Genomic DNA, 15,747 nt, shown 5'->3' with positions numbered 1-15,747 from the left:
AGACGTATTACTGCATCTTCAGACAGCCCTCTCGGAGCGAACTCTGGGGGGAAAAGTTTCCAACACTGAATCTGTAACTGCAGGAGACAGATAAATATAAATCACAAAGCAATAGGCTATAAACGTTCGTGGTCACATCACTACATCAGCACTGTTTGTTATATTAAAAAATATATTTTTACTGGTTAAATTAAGAATGCAATATATTACCCTTTCCCCTTTAAGAAAAAAAAAAACACGTCAGTTGGAAATTATTTATTTGGCCACTTCACAAAACTTGTTTATTTCAAACATTTCTCAACTATTACATGACCGTCTCTAGTATAACAGCTCATGAAAGAGTTAATTAAAGTGCATCACAGAAACACTATATTGATTGTACAGCATGTCTAAAGGATCTGAAAAGGATTTTGACACTATAAATGAATTTGAATAAGACAGGAAATGGTGGTGTACTCTCATTCCAAAACAGCATTACGACATGCAAAGATGGGTTTTCCAAATTGAATACCTGACATTTATTTACTAAAGAGAGTATCAGCTGGACGGTGAAGCCAATTACTTCACTGTCGTTCACAAATTCACTGTCTTTTATGAATCTTGCATACAGAGATGAATGACGTCATCTAAAAGATAGCTACTGGCATTCTTCTGAAATGGAGTTACATATCCATTACCTTGGAGCGCCACAGTGTTGCTATGGTGACGAATAACATTCCAAACAATTTTACCAGGGATTCTGGTTACAATCAGCAGAATGTATCCTAATGGACACCACTGGCTTATCGAACCCAAAGCCACGAGTTTCCCACACAACATTACCAACATAAAGTTGCCAACATTACAGTCAGCTGAGCAACCCTTTAATAGTAACAGTTTAAAAGCTTTTCAAGGATATTCAGCATATAAAAACGCATCCTACTTCAACGGAAGAGTTGCTGTCTTTTCAATGAATAGCTAGCATATGTCAATGTGCAGTAACACACTTTGGTGCATGCCTCAGGAATAAGCTGTAGCTTTTCCAGTTTGGGTTTACTAAAGAAGTTTACTAAAGAAGGTGCAAACACACCTAAAGCACAGACAGATCTTTTTCACCCCCTTCTCCCACAAGTCCACCCCTGCCAGCCTCCTGATGACTTTCGGGCCTGTCCAGAGCAATCAAGCCCCCCAGCAGTGCATAACAGGACAACATCTTCCCATTACTGTTTGCTTTTCAATTACACAAAGACTTTGCAAATTACTGCTTATCTTGACAAGTGGCCTATTCAACAGCTTGCATTGTGTTTACACATGAGATCAGAATTCATGGCTTTCAATGTCCCTTTAATTCAAACTCTCTCTCTGGGCACCTGAGTTGAGCAGCCTTTCGAAACAAAACACTGAACCTGGGAATGAAATATAACCTAGAGAAGATAAAGCTTGTTCTTGAACACATCTCTGCTGCCACATTGTTCCAACATTCCAGTGCAGTGAATGTCTTTTGTCATAAAGTCTTTGCCTTGGTGCTGTTACAGGCATTCAAAATATCACAGTATAGCTGTTGAGAATCACAGTGTTAGGAATGAGTCGATCACTGCCATCCAATAAGAAAGATTAATGCACACACAAAAAGAGAATAAAACAACAACAATAATAATAAGCTGTAAAGCTGTATGAATATCTACACTATTCCTGGACACATTACTCTTTCAACGACACTCTGTCATTGTTGCCAATGGATCACAAGGTATCGTGAGGCTTGTAGGGGTATCAGATACACCTGTGGGGAGGACTCTACCCTCAGGGCTCCACTGTGCGAAAATCAGGCTCCTTTCAAATACCCAGACAGAGCAATCAGACAGTCACAGCCTCAAGTCCATGCATGGCTCTGTGCGAGGGCATGCGGCTGATATCATCTGGGAAACACTTTCAGGAATGCAGTTTTCCCTCTGAAACTCATAGACACAGTAAGGCTATTCCCCGGATTGATTCAGCTTACATGGTAAAGAAAAACACAAACAAAAAGTCTCCTGGAATCTGTTTCCCATCACCCACGCTACGCGTGCAAAATGCCAACAGAGCCTCAGGCAAGACCAGCTGTGGCAGTGCAGAGACATAGATGATATCACCTAGCTCTTTCTTCTGTCTTACAAATATTATTTACGGATCTGCAGACAGGAAGCAAAGCATCTATTGCTTCCTGCACGGAATGTGATAAAATATTTTTTTTCCATATGGAAGTTTCAAACTTCCCATCACGAAAATGTAATTGTAATTGCAATTAACTTAAAAAGTAATTGGCGAAATTAGAAGTACTCTCTGGTTGAATATTCTGTTTTAGATATAAACCATGCTGCTTTTAAATCAAAAAGTCATTTTTTTCACATCAAAACAGGTTATAAAATCATATCAAATTGCATAGTGTTGACATGAAGGATCTGCTGGTGAGAAAAACAGAAGTTAAATGTTTGTTGTTGGAAAATAGATTTGTCTTGAATTCGATAGTCGGTAGAAGTTAAAACAGCAGGTCACAAGGGGAAAAACAAGTCTCCTCAAATTCCAGGGTGATGCATGTGAACCAGCAGCAGTTTTGGAATGTTGCTCTGTTCTTGGTGAAACGTGACTGGGATCGAAGGTGAAACAAACTGGAACACAAGGGACTGGACTGGGAGCCTGGGGCTGATGACACAGGGAACGCCAGTGCGCCGATGAGGTGGGATCATCTGTCTGATGAAGGGTAGGTCCCTACAGTCCACTGCCTATTCTCAGGCTAATTGAACCTATCCAATGATTACAGTATTTCCTTGGACAGACCTATTCATAACCCATTTCAGAATTTAACAGAGTAATTGGGCCTAGAATTGGCATTAACGCTGTACCAGGAACTGATTATCAGAACACTCTTCCTTCTCAATTAAACCCATGCATAATTAATGCTTAATAGGAATGCTTATTACTGGAGTGTGTCACACAACCTAATTTCCAGCTTTGTCTGTGTCCACATTATTGGCAACCGAGCAGTTCAGACACATACAGGTGAGCAGCAGTTAATTAAAGATGCCGAAGACAAGCCGCCCTCAGTTCTGTTGGCTAAATATCTTGGCCGAAATACTACAATGGCAGAGAAGATCTGAAGCAAAGAACTGGGGAGAAGATCCTTATTTAGAAAACACTACTCTTATGTGTTAATTAAAACATCGTGGGCAAACTGTAGTGGAAGGTCTGTCCTTGCATAAGGTTGCCAAAAGGTTACCAGGGTGGGTACCCTTCTGTGCCTTTACCTATCTTGAGAACAGAAGAAGAGTTACAAACCAGAGGAGGCCATTAATCCTCTCCAGTTTGTTTGGTAATTAGTAGCTAGTTGATCCCAGGTTCCGTCCAGCTCTTTCTTGAAAGAAATCCGGGCGTTAACTTCAGGAACATGGCTGGGTAGCTTGTCCCACGCTCCCGTGAAGCTTTGTGTAAGGGTGCCTTCTGCTCTGTTTTAAATGTGCTTCTCCCGAGTTTCCACTTGTGCCCCCTGGTTGGTATTTCACTGCTGATCCTGGAGAGGTCCCCTGGGTTCACTTTCTCAGTGGCTTTGAGGTTTTTGAACACTCTGTCCCCTCAGATCTCTCCCTTTCTGGACTCCTCTCAGCAGTCAGCGTTGAATATCCTAATGGCATAAAAACAGCAGCAGTTGTAGAGTTTTGGGCTCAGAAGGCCACTTTCTGGATACAGCAGACTGCCAGGAGGAGACTGCGGTTGGCGGCCCGATTAGGAATCCAAATTGAGAAACTCCAAATTGCCCCATAGCACGGTCCAGAGCTGGGCTGCCAATGTGGCTTGTGGCTAAATTTCAAGGGTCCATTTTTCAACATCTGTCACACTTCTGACCCTTCAGTGGTTCACCAAACAATAAGAAACCAGCCCTTCAGTTCTCAGGTCATTATTGCCAGTCTCCGAATTGTCAAGTCCTATTTAAGAGACAAACAGTGCATCTGCCTATAATTGCTCCTGCCAAGGCAAGCATATTTTTTATGGTACAGTAAGGATTTAAAAAATGCCAGAGACCAATACAGCATCTTTAAAGTAAGGCAGAAGCTTAAATCCTGGTTTTCATGGGAGCATACGCAGTATCAGAGGAATTAGAGATTAGTGTCATTTTTACAATCTACCAGCTTGCCTTTTCACTGTTTCAACCATACCCTGTGGAAAATAATGCACATTTGCTTTTTTTACCTTAATCATAACGTGACATTCTTGATAAATACCCTACATCTATGCTATGCTTTACTGAGGATTGTGTGTAAAGGCATGGGGTGGCTGGTGTCAGTTCAGTCTGAGAGCTCTGCAGCAGCACATTGACTCAGAGAATTAACACTATGTGCCTCTGTGGGAAATGCTGGCATTTCTCGAATGGCTGATTGCATACACACAGGGAACTCTTAAACATGTGCTCTAAAGCTTACTCACACAGTGCTTGAGGCTGCTCTGCTTGACTGATTTGCTGTGGTCTGTCTTTGGCTGCGGGTTGGTACTGCTCCTTGCCTGTAGTTTACTGAATGCACACCATCTATGATGGAGCACAGCTGTTGAGGGAAATCTGGATTAAAGACTGATGTTATCTCATAATAGTGCAGGGTCAGACATCTGATGATCTTTATATTTCTGACTCTCTTATTCAAAAAAGGTATCGGGGCAGTATCTGAGACCCCTCTTTAGCAGACAGGCCCCAGTTGTCCCTATGGGTAAATTGTCAGTTTTCCTTTACTACAGAATGAGCAGTTTGCCCACGGTTGCCCACTGTTGCCCACAGGGAAGAGGGTGCTGGTGGGCGCCTCTGGCTTCAGGTTATAGCCTTGTCAGGGAGCAGCAGGTTGTTCAGCTTGATGACGGTCGTGGCAAAATCCACCAGCTCCACAAAGTCCGAGGTGATGATGTTGACTCCGTTGGCCCCAGGCTTCTGGGCCTTCACCCAGCTCATGATGGTGGGGAGGTTCCTGAAACAGACACGGACAGAGGCAGTCATCAGCATGGACAGAAGTCCTTCAGTTGTCTTCTTGTCCTTGAGAAAGATATAATCCAGTATGAACATGACCTGGTGCAAAACCAAGCAGTGTCAGGTAGCTTGGCCACAGGTCTTATACAGGCCTGGCATAGATGTTCATGCAGATGATTGATATTTAGAGCACCTGTTGTGGGAAAAGTGGATTTTCGACTCTATTTTAATTTTAGCAGGGCTCTGAGTAAGCTTGTTATTACTTGAGCAATTACAAGTAGAGTAATTTAGACTGTGAAGTGTTGTGCACTAGCTACAGCACAGCACAGCACAGTACTCGGGGGGAAGAACAAAATGTGTATGAGCCAATTTAAAAATCTGCAGTTTATACTGAATATCAGCTACACTCCCCAGTCGCAATCACAAAGGAGGCTTTGTTAAATAATTAACAGGGATAATTACAGGGATTGTCTTTGACCATTTACAAAAACAACTCGCACTTGGGTGTTCAATCTCTTTTGTGTACGGCAGGCCATCATTTACATATTCATGAGACTGGCAAAGTCTGAAAGACAATAGGAGGAAATTGGATGACTCGAAGAAAGTTTCTTTTGGGATAATAAACAATCCTGTTCCGATTCATTGACCCTGGCGTCCTCTGGGTCGGTAAATTGAATTACTTCCTCGGAGACTAGTGTCTGTTCAAGATTTCCTGTGAGTTCGCCCTGGCTTAACTTGGTCAAGTTTTCCGTCAAAGAAGGCAGACCTGGTATTTTCCTGGTAATCTTGGAGCACAGTGTTTCTCTCAGACGTTTCAGAGCACCGGATCAAAGTCCTGCAATCTGTGAGGATTAAATAAATCTGTACAACACTGATAAGGGCGTTTCCCTGCCAGCATCTGACCTGCCTGGCATTTTTGGTGCTGTATGATTTTATGAACAGGGGTTTAGGAATTCAGAAACATTGTAGTGGGTTTACCGGCCATGAAAACAAAGAAGCAGCCACTATAAAAATACCCCCAGGCCACTGAAACACAGTTAGAAAGTAAGAAATAAAATCATTGCCTGACTCAGGGCCAGTGAAATATTGTGTTGCTTCTGTCTTTACCAAGAAGAGAGTTCTTTGTGTCTCAATTTTATCTTTAGGGAATGAAAACAGTCCTTTATTTCCCTTTGCTTATCTGCTGTTGCCCTTGTGCAAAGCAGGGGTCTAGGAGCGATATGTGCTTTGTGGGAAGGTAATACAGTGTGGAGATGTGTGGGTGTTTCACAACACGAGAGACAGCTATCGTAGGAAAAAGGTTGAATTCAGTTTGATTTACTGTCTTAATCTGTGTTACATGTGTCTCTGTTGTTGTGATCTTTGCCTTGTTTTATCATAAATAACATCGAGCTGGTGAGTCATGAAGGGTAGTATCCATTTCCTTAAGTCTTTACCCAGCTCAGGGCTGTGGGGGAGTCAGACCGTATCCTGGCAAGCAGTGGGCGCAAGGCAGGGTACAGAATGGACAGGGCGTCAGTATGGGGCAGAGCAGACACACAGACACTCACACCAGGGCCAGTTCTCCCAGAAGCCCAAACCTGCTGGCATGTCCTTGGATGGTGGAAGGAACCCGGAGCACCACGAGGAAAACCACACAGACAAGGGGAGAACATACAAACCCCACGCAGACAGCACCCCTGGGATTGAACCCGGGGGCCCCAGGTCAACTACTCTGCCACCCATGAAGGGCAGCAAATAAAGTAAACTTCTTATAATTATAATGAATGAAAATCCACAATTATGCTTAGTAATTAATCAATGGTATTTGATTGTAGCTCAGCAGCGGAACGTGTCATTGTAAATGGTATTTAAGGTTTGGTTATGAGTAAATAGAGCAATGACGAAGGTGAGTGTGTGTTATTTCTCGACCTTTTTAATAGATTTAGACCGCTGCTGTTAGAGACACTGCGGCCTGCGTCGCCAAAACCCAGCTTCCCTGCTCTATACCGCCATCTGCTGGCGGATATGTTTATTACCGCCATGCTATTTAATTTAAACGTTTTTTATGACAGCGCTGTTATACAGTATGTGCCCTGTGATAATACAGTATAGTAATACAAACTGTGCTGTGTCCCTGTGCATCTATTGCTACCTGTGTGATGCATCTATTTTAAACGGACACTATTTTCAGATATTTTTAAACTAGGCAGAAACGAAAGGTAGACTCGCCGTGCTCTCGGGGGCGAGACCGAAAGTCAGGACCACATGACCAAACAGAGCCAGCGGAAGAGTGGAAGAGACAGGAGGGGCAACGAAAGCAGGGACAGGGGCAGGAGCAGGGAAAAGAACGAGAGGCGGAGAACGGGCCGGGGGGGGGGGGAGTCTTGAAGAGTCAGACCTCTCCACCAGGTGGGTGCGCAGCCCCTTGATGAGCCCGCGGACGATGGTCTTCACGCGGGGGGTCAGGATGGCCTGGGACACGTGGAAGGCGCCGTGCTTGGCCCTCTCCCCCAGCGTGGTCTCCAGGAACTCGATCAGCTTGTAGGCGTCCGTGGTGTTGGCCCAGGGGGCGGGGATTTTACTGCCCGGCCACAGGTAGGAGCAGCCCCCGGCCGAGGGGTGGTGGTAGAACACCAGGACCTGCGGGGCAGCAGAAACAGAGGGCAGCAGCCACTCAAGCAGGAGCCTACAGAAGTCTGAAAGGTGAAGAAAGTGCGCGTGTTTGCATGCAGAAATTCATGCCCAAAATGTGTAAAAAACATCGTGCACGAGGCCTACAGCGCATGTCAGCTTGGCACGACAATTAGAGACATGCAGCGTTATCGAAGTAGTTCAAGTAGGTAGAAGAAGAAGGCTCCACAGCCGAAACGTTGCGTTTCTGTTCTTGTCTTCTCAGCATGGAATAAACCTTCACTTGTTCCTTTGCAGTATTATCGAAGTCAAGTGCACCTATAGAAGTTTTCCGTTGTCGACACTATCTTGCAGCTTTAGGTTATTTCTGAGCCTCAGAAAATTACCCATTAATGGCGTCCTCAAAATTTTACAACCCCAGGTTTGCAGGACGTTTGCATTTGAACACCGGCCTTACTGTCTAATCTCTTACTGTCAGCATCCCTTTGACGAATCATTAAACCTGCCATGCCTCTGTTTGCTCCAGCAGGCTTTCACTGTCATTCCAACAGGCGTTACTGCATGTTACTCTGCTTTTACCATTGTACAGCGCTGTAAGGGCCTAACAGGGGTGGTTCTGTAATCCCTCTTGAACCACAGTGAATTAGAGTGTCACTGTGAGAATCTGCTGGCAGAAGAAGACTCATTGCCTCCTACACCGTGCTGTTTGTTCCAGGTTGTCCATAATCCTTCAAACACTCGTTTATCCCAGTCGCCTGTCCGTCAGTCCTGGCTGATGCTTTAGGCAGCTGTCGCACGTATTGCCCAGTCAAGCAGCACGGTGTCAGGTCATTACCACTTGACTGCTCTGTCCTCTCCGAAGGGCTCTGGGGATCAAGGCCGGCCACTGACACATCAGCCGCTGAAAGTCCTGGCCTGAGGCTCGGGAACAGGCTTCTGTTCAAGTTCTTTAGTCAAGTCGTTTCGTTTCACGTGACATTCGTGTCACTTACCCAGGGATAACGAGTGCTCTCCGCACTTGGCTGTAATCTGTTCTAATCCGGTCCTGGGCACCTTTCCACAAGCCAGAGATCTTTGCCTGTGTCACCTGTTTAAACAGCCGCACACTCCCCTCTGTCCCTCAGAGACACGCCCCTGTCCTCAGCCCTGCAGGACGGCTGGCGCAGACGAGAACGCCTGAACTGCTATTGGGATTGTCTTATTGTGTGGCCGTTGCTGGCTCTGCCAAATACCGTGAAACGATGATAAAATAATGAATTTGTTTGGGGTCAGAGGTAGAGAGGAGCTTTTAGAAATTCCTCATAGTAGGCTGCTCCACAGAACCTTTTCTGCATCTCCCAGCAGCTCATTTTTTGCCTGAGGACAGATACTGCTGATTATTTCCAATACCCTCTGTTTGGAGGTTTTTCTAATTGCTAATAACTTCAGACTCACTGATGTTCATTAGAGTGTTTCAGCCCATCGGGTCCAGAAACATTCCTCTGATACCATCTCCAAAGAGCCGGACCACATCCCAGGGGAACAGACTAGCCCACAGTAACGGGGCAATGCCAACAGTGCAGCTGCTGCTGGCGGCGTGTGTTTCAGAGAGACACTGAGGCCTTGGGATCAAATGGGCTCTGTCCTGTCCGACCACGTTCAGGTCCCAGGTGGGACTGGTATTTTAGGTCTGTGTTCGATCTTATTGTCCTGCCAGTGGACTCCCACATGCTGCCTGGCTAGACGCTATAGACTGCAGCATTGCAACCCTCAACCCCCAGGAGAAGCAGGTAAGCTAGAGTCTCAGTGCGCAGTTCAGAGTGGTCAGGGTCCCTCGCCAGCAGGGTGCACATGTGTCTGACTCATCGGCAGCTTCAGACATGCATGTAACCAGGTAGAACAAAAAAGCTAACAGGTGACCCTGTGGCCCTCAGGGGTCGCAGTTCTGCACCCCTGAAATAAGAACACAAGCTCAGACCTTACCTGGAATTTCTTCTGCCACAGGTAGTCCAGAGTGATCTCCTCCACGCGGTCCATTTTGCAGAGCTTGTGTCGAAACACCTTCTTCAGCATGGCGATGAGGTACAGGTGATGGGCCTCGCCCATGGCGTAGTGGTGGTTAAAATCCAGGAACACCACCTCCTTCGAGTGAGCCGCCAGGAACGTGTCGATTTCCACCAGGCCGTCCCACACCCTGTGCCCGAACAGGCCGTGGATGAAGTAAATCTCGTTCCCCGGCTCTCCTGGCTTGGTGGACACCCGCAGGTCGAAGTAGCGGATGCCAGCTTCCAGCTGCTCTTTGAAGGTTAAGTTCTGAGTCATGGACCATTTCTTCATGACCTTCTTGGCGAGCGAGCGGAACAGGCCAGCAAGGTGCTTGACCGCCGCCTTCTGGTCCGGCCCCACAGGAGCCTTCTCATCCACCCAGAAGCTGAAGGAGTCGTGCGATCCTGCAACAGTGAGATGGCCGTGTTAGGGAAATGAACACGTCCCTGTGTGAGACAATCAGTGACATGACCTGATCTGTGTCAGAGGACACACAACACACCCCTGTGTGAGACAATCAGTGACATGACCTGATCTGTGTCAGAGGACACACAACACACCCCTGTGTGAGACAATCAGTGACATGACCTGATCTGTGTCAGAGGACACACAACACACCCCTGTCTGAGACAATCAGTGACATGACCTGATCTGTGTCAGAGGACACACAACACACCCCTGTGTAAGAGAATCAGTGACATGACCTGATCTGTGTCAGAGGACACACAACACACCCCTGTGTGAGACAATCAGTGACATGACCTGATCTGTGTCAGAGGACACACAACATGCCCCTGTGTAAGAGCATCAGCGTAAGAGAATCAGGGACATGATCCAATCTATGTAAGAGAACACGCAACACGCCCCTGTGTAAGAGGATGAATGACATGACCAATCTGTGTCACAGAACCTGCAACACGTCTCAGGTGGCATGAGAGAACAATGCAACCTACCCTAACTTCTGGAGAAAGGCTGATGGGACGAGAGAGAGCGTGGGTGGTGGAGGCAGTGAGTAAGAAATTGCTGCTTTTTATTTGAAAAGGTCTGTGCAGGTCTTCTTGCAGGGCTAGGATGAGAAATTAGCATGAGAAAGTGCAGTGCAGCACTGAAAGAATGCTGTGTGTTTTCCCAAGACCCTTGGACTTGCCACAGGACGTGTGAATGGCAGCCTTCTGAAAACAGTTTGTCACAGCAGTTGTTAGCTCGAGCCATATCTCATCTGCTCCTTTGTTTCTCTTTGAATCGACTTCCTGGAATTGTTAACAATCTGTGTTTTTCACTTGCCTTAGAGATGTTTAACAACCACAGATTGTTTTTCAGGTCATTACAGGGGAGGGTTTTTGGATAAACTATATAAATTGTAGGCTTTGGGTAAGTGGTATTGATCACTATTATTTGTACATTTTAGGACATGACAGCGTTTTGCGCATTCACATATACAAGCACATTTACATTTCACCAGGAATAACAGCACCACCACAGCACCATTTAAAGACATGGAAAGGTTTGTGGAGAGTTTTCATTCACAATAAACTTGACTGCACCCCCTGGCAGGGTGAGGAGTGACCAAGCAGCAGCTGCAGAGTTGGAGATGGGGCGGAGGAGTGTCGCAATCTATGAATGCCAGGGAGAGAAGGTGATTACAAACAGTATCTATAGCCTTTTAGGTAAGGAAATGAAGTCAGGAGTGATTCCGAATATCTGACTGCTTCTGGACAAAATGGTCCTGGTGTAAAAATGTGAATGTGTCTGCGTCTATCCTGTGATGAACTGGAGTCCCATCCAGGACGTACCCTGCCCTGAGCCCATTGCTTGCTGGGATAGGCCCCAGCTCCCCCATGACCCTGAATTGGAAGAAGCACTTCGAAATTGAATGGAGTAAATGGAAGGTGGGATTGAAGTATAAGAACCTCCAAATAAGCAGAACTTTCTTTTCTTACACGAGGGTGACTCCTAGAGTCTTAAGGGAGATCATTCCTGATTCTGTATTACAGTAGGTTGGCCTTAGAGAGGTAGGCAGCAGCAGGCTGGAAGCTTACAGGTCCGTATTTCAGATGGGATGCTGCTGTGATCCCCCTGATCCAGCTTCTTCACTCACATTACCCCACTGAGTGTCAATGATGGGTCCTCAATTCTCATGGCAAAGGAGACATTGTGTACAAAATAAAGGAATAATAGAGGAACAGGTGGGACACAACAGCGATGTCCTGTTAAGCTCAGGAGTGTGGTGTCCTCTTTAACACAGGAACCTTCCCTGATACTGTACTGTCTGTTTTACCTTGCACTTCTCACTATCACCTTTAAATGTGAAACGTACTGCTTCACCAACTCTTAATGACTGTGCCCTGCATTCTGTGTGTCTTGCACTGGTCTGCTAGGCCTTTATTAAACTTTTATAATGCATGACTCAAGTACTGTACCAGCTGAAGCAGCCATGCATAGCAAAGAACCCCTAAGCAGAGGAGTACAGCAGAAGAGCACATCCATCATTCAGGAGTTCAAAACGCATTTACAAGCACATAAATAAGTGAAGCTCACACGGGGGAGATTGGGACACTGTGTAGCAATGTTAATGAGAATTGCTCATTTGCCATTCAATAAAACTGTAGAACTGCACTGGGCTCAAAACAAATTATTTAATGAAAAATGCTAAGATACAATGCATAATGCATTTCTTATGCTGGGTGTCCCTGAAAGAAGGGGGTGATTTAAAAAACAATTACCTGTTTTAGTCATTTGTACATTAAACAAAATTTGAAGGTAGTGCACCCTGCAAGACACAAGGTGGAGGCAGATTCATGACCTTCCATGTTACAGGTAACAAAACAGCTGTGCAGAGGGGGAAGGGGAGAGACAGGCTGAAAGATTGGGGTCAGCACCAAGACAGATCTCCCCCCTGCAAGATTAACATCTTAAATCCTCTTTAAACAAGCCACAGGAAGAAGACAGCTGTGCTCCTACTGCTCACACCCGTGGAGAAACGACAGGACGCGATGGGACTTTCTAAGAAAAGTGTCTGTCCGGCAGTGTACATTGTACAATCGGGCCAAAAATAGGACAGAACAATCCGGCGATGAAAGCCATTCAAATTCAGGTCAATAGAGATCTTAGACTTTGGATAAAAAGAAGCAAGCCTTTGGGACGACCACAATCAGGCACACTCACGCATGAGCATCTAGGTTAATTGCACGGAGAACAGAAATGGCCGGAAGTGCAGGCAGTACAGTACGTCAGCCCTGCCCATCTCCACTGCAGTGCACTCAAATCACACGCCAGGTCCTGAAGACACATATTGCAATCCATGGCCACCTCACAGGACCTTAGAAAAGATTTGCAAAGCTGCACAATTCTGCCAAAAACAGCCTAATCTTCCCACAGGGGACGAAAGTACGCTAAAGAAAGTGTAACATTTTCACTGGCTCGTAATGAATAAAAGTAAAAGAGACGGCAGGAGAGGCTGTGTGAATCTCTATGAGACACGCGAGTCCTTGTCAGCTTCTGGACGGAGTCTGTTTGCAGGTGACCGGATACGATACTGTAAAACTCTTGCACATGCCTGTGAGCAGCCCCAGATCATGGGACAGCTTTTATCACGACAGCAGAGCACAAGCAGGACAGCACAGCGAAAACACCTGCGCCCTGATCGAAACCCGTGGTCGTGTTTTACTTTCAGTCCTTGTGCCGGCTGTCTTATATATGTAACAATATGAGAAGGGCTACAGACGAGATTATGCTATTTGCCGCATTCAGCCCATTTGGTAGTCGGTAATCAATTGATCTGCGGGTCTGATCCTGCAGTTTCTTAAAAGAAACCAATCTAGCAACAGGGCAGGGTAAGTTGTTGAATACTCTCACGACCCTGTGGTCACGTCCAAACCCATCGCTCCATCGTGGTGACTCGGAACGCCTTGTTGTTCAGCAAGTGCCAAGATATGGCACCATTAAGATGTGGCGCAGCTGGCAAAGCAATTTGCTGTTTGGTACATCTTCGCCTCGTCTGCTGTGTCTGTGGAGTCGGTGTGGCACTGCGCTTCGGCGGCGGACGAGCGCTTTGTTCAGAAGAATGCACGAATGCAACTAATTATCATTAAAAACAGTCAGTCCGGAGATCAATCACAGCCTGGAAGTGTGTTCCTGTATCGCTACTGCGCGCCGTGACGCTTAAGGAATAAAGCAGTGAAGGGAATTCGAAAGGATATGGTATGAGAGCATGTAATGGCCTTGGTCATTATATTAAAAGCATATCTCTTTTTTAACTCCCTGAAGCGCACTTCTGTCAAGACGCTCACAAAACGTGCGCTCTGCAGACACGGAGTGACTGTGAGTCAGTCTGACCTCCTGATCGCTCGACCTTCTGCGGTTCCGGGTGTTATCGTTTTCTTGAACGCTCTCTCTAAAGATCGCAGGGTAAAACTCCGCCAGCCCAGCCCCACGCCGGGGAAGTTCGGCTAAGGCAGATACGTCCGCCCGCTGTACGTACCTGGTACCGCTAAGTGCTTCAGAGGCATCGAGGACAAAGCCGGACGGAGGGATCCCATCCAGTCTGCGTTAGAGCAGACACTGCCTTTATCCGCGATCTTCATTTTTCTCATCCAAATGGCCAAACAGTCTGGGAGAGATGACTGACACCTGTAGTGGTAACTACGTCGATATCCAGGCTAGATCAGGGAGACTGACACCCCGGGAACTCATTTCCCCTGGTGCGAGGGGCACCTCACCTGGGCTCCACTCAAAGGCAGCCTTCCACGGGACTCGGATCACCGGCAGCCGGGCAAACGGGCTTTGCTCACGTTAATCTCCTTAGTCCGAAATTACACTACTTATCCCCTAGATCAAATTTAGAAAACCTATGGGTCTAAGACAACTCAAGATCATCCCTCCCTTCTCTCTCCCTCTCACACAGACGTCATTGGGAAAAAAAAAAAAACCTCTCCTCTGCAGGACCGTTTTGCTTTACGCGATGACACTACACACCGTCGAGGCCGGTTAGAGAGCTCCTCCGTGTCAAACAAGGTTAGGATGTCTAAGAGTAGAACCGTAATGCACGGCGAGAGCGGTACTTACTCTTCTGAAGAGATGACTTTTTCTGTTTTCTTTCTTAAATACCGCCGGTGTGTGGGCACCTGTATAGCAAAAAAAAAACATAAAAAACAAACAAAACAGATCAATATTGGAGCACGTGAACCGTATCCACCGCGGTAGCTCGAGCTACGGGCTAAGATCGTAAAAAGGTACATCATGGACACGACCGTCATCGGAAGAAGACACGGAGTTCCCCAGTGGCCCTGCCTGATGTTCACCAGGAGATGGCGCAGGAGGACCGCAGATCCGAGCGACCCACGCTCACGAGGGACGCGTGCGGTGCTCGGAAGAGCGCTGAAAGTACGACACAGCCTTGACTTTTAATTGTCTCTTGTTGGGGGTAAAACAGCGGCTACGATATTCGTGTCCCGCTTCATCGCCGTTTGATTCATTTACTCAGAGGCTGTTTTTTTTTTCTTTCTGTGCCCTTTTGCAACACAGCCTTTTAAAACCCATCTCAAGGCGCCGGTTCTCTTACTGTGGAAAAACTCCCCAGCGGGCTGTTTGTAAACACGCCCTTGAATCATAGACGTCTAGATGGAAAACCTCATGGTGAGGTCTTTATAGCTTAATGGCGTTTAAATGTTCCTGTAATTGCCTTAATGCAAGACTCTGTTCGTTCTTTTGTGTTCAGGTGAACTTTTCTTGAAGTCATTTTCAAAAGGGACACCTGGAGCCGCGGAGCCCCGGGGCATCGTCTGAGCCGCTCTGGGCTCTGGAAACTTTTTTTCCCCACATTAAAAAAAAAAAAACTTCTGCCATTTCGCAGCCGCTGGATGACATTTAGAAAAAAAAACGCAGCAGTTGGTGACATCCGTATGTAAAGATACAGAGTCAAGCCTCGCAGAATCTAAGCTACATGTTGTTGTTGTTTTAAAGCAGTGTACATTATACAAAAGAAGCAACGACTCTTGTAGGTCACGATTAGGAAAATAACAACAACCTTTGACTGCTTTGACAATAACATCTTGCCAGACCACTGTTGTGCCTTTCCCTGTTTCCCCTTGAATAGCGGACTGCAGCAGCGGGCCAGACTAGGCTGGTGTATGGGCTGGTTTCAGACAGCA

General features: G+C 46.3%; 1 protein-coding gene across 2 annotated transcripts; it reads right to left on the bottom strand.

The window, feature by feature from the left end:
• Positions 1-240: 240 nt before the first annotated feature.
• On the bottom strand, positions 241-14,462 carry plcxd2 (phosphatidylinositol-specific phospholipase C, X domain containing 2). Of its 2 annotated transcripts, XR_015940007.1 has the most exons (5): positions 14,079-14,462; positions 9,536-10,002; positions 7,341-7,582; positions 4,435-4,961; positions 241-3,634 (listed from the first exon to the last, which is right to left on the bottom strand). XR_015940007.1 is itself a non-coding variant. In XM_088638753.1 (4 exons), the coding sequence occupies exons 1-4, from the start codon at positions 14,188-14,190 to the stop codon at positions 4,808-4,810; spliced, it is 975 nt and encodes a 324-aa protein (XP_088494879.1). In that variant the 5' UTR covers positions 14,191-14,462; the 3' UTR covers positions 241-4,807. The 2 variants fall into 2 exon arrangements, 1 of the variants encoding a protein (XP_088494879.1); XM_088638753.1 differs by having other exon boundaries at positions 241-4,961.
• Positions 14,463-15,747: the final 1,285 nt, after the last annotated feature.

Source organism: Lepisosteus platostomus, chromosome 7 (assembly GCF_059453375.1).
Source record: "Lepisosteus platostomus isolate fLepPlt1 chromosome 7, fLepPlt1.hap1, whole genome shotgun sequence".
In the NCBI taxonomy this organism is placed as follows: Eukaryota; Metazoa; Chordata; class Actinopteri; order Semionotiformes; family Lepisosteidae; genus Lepisosteus; species Lepisosteus platostomus.
The sequence above is the reverse complement of the archived record's forward strand: the minus strand, read 5'-3'. Positions and strand labels throughout refer to the sequence as shown.

Coding starts and splice junctions, on each gene's coding strand:
- plcxd2 (XM_088638753.1), bottom strand. CDS start 14,190: ATGAGAAAAATGAAGATCGCGGATAAAGGCAGTGTCTGCTCTAACGCA. Junction 10,003..14,078: donor GAAGCACTTAGCGGTACCAG/GTACGTACAGCG, acceptor TCACTGTTGCAG/GATCGCACGACTCCTTCAGC. Junction 7,583..9,535: donor TGTGGCAGAAGAAATTCCAG/GTAAGGTCTGAG, acceptor GCTGCCCCGCAG/GTCCTGGTGTTCTACCACCA.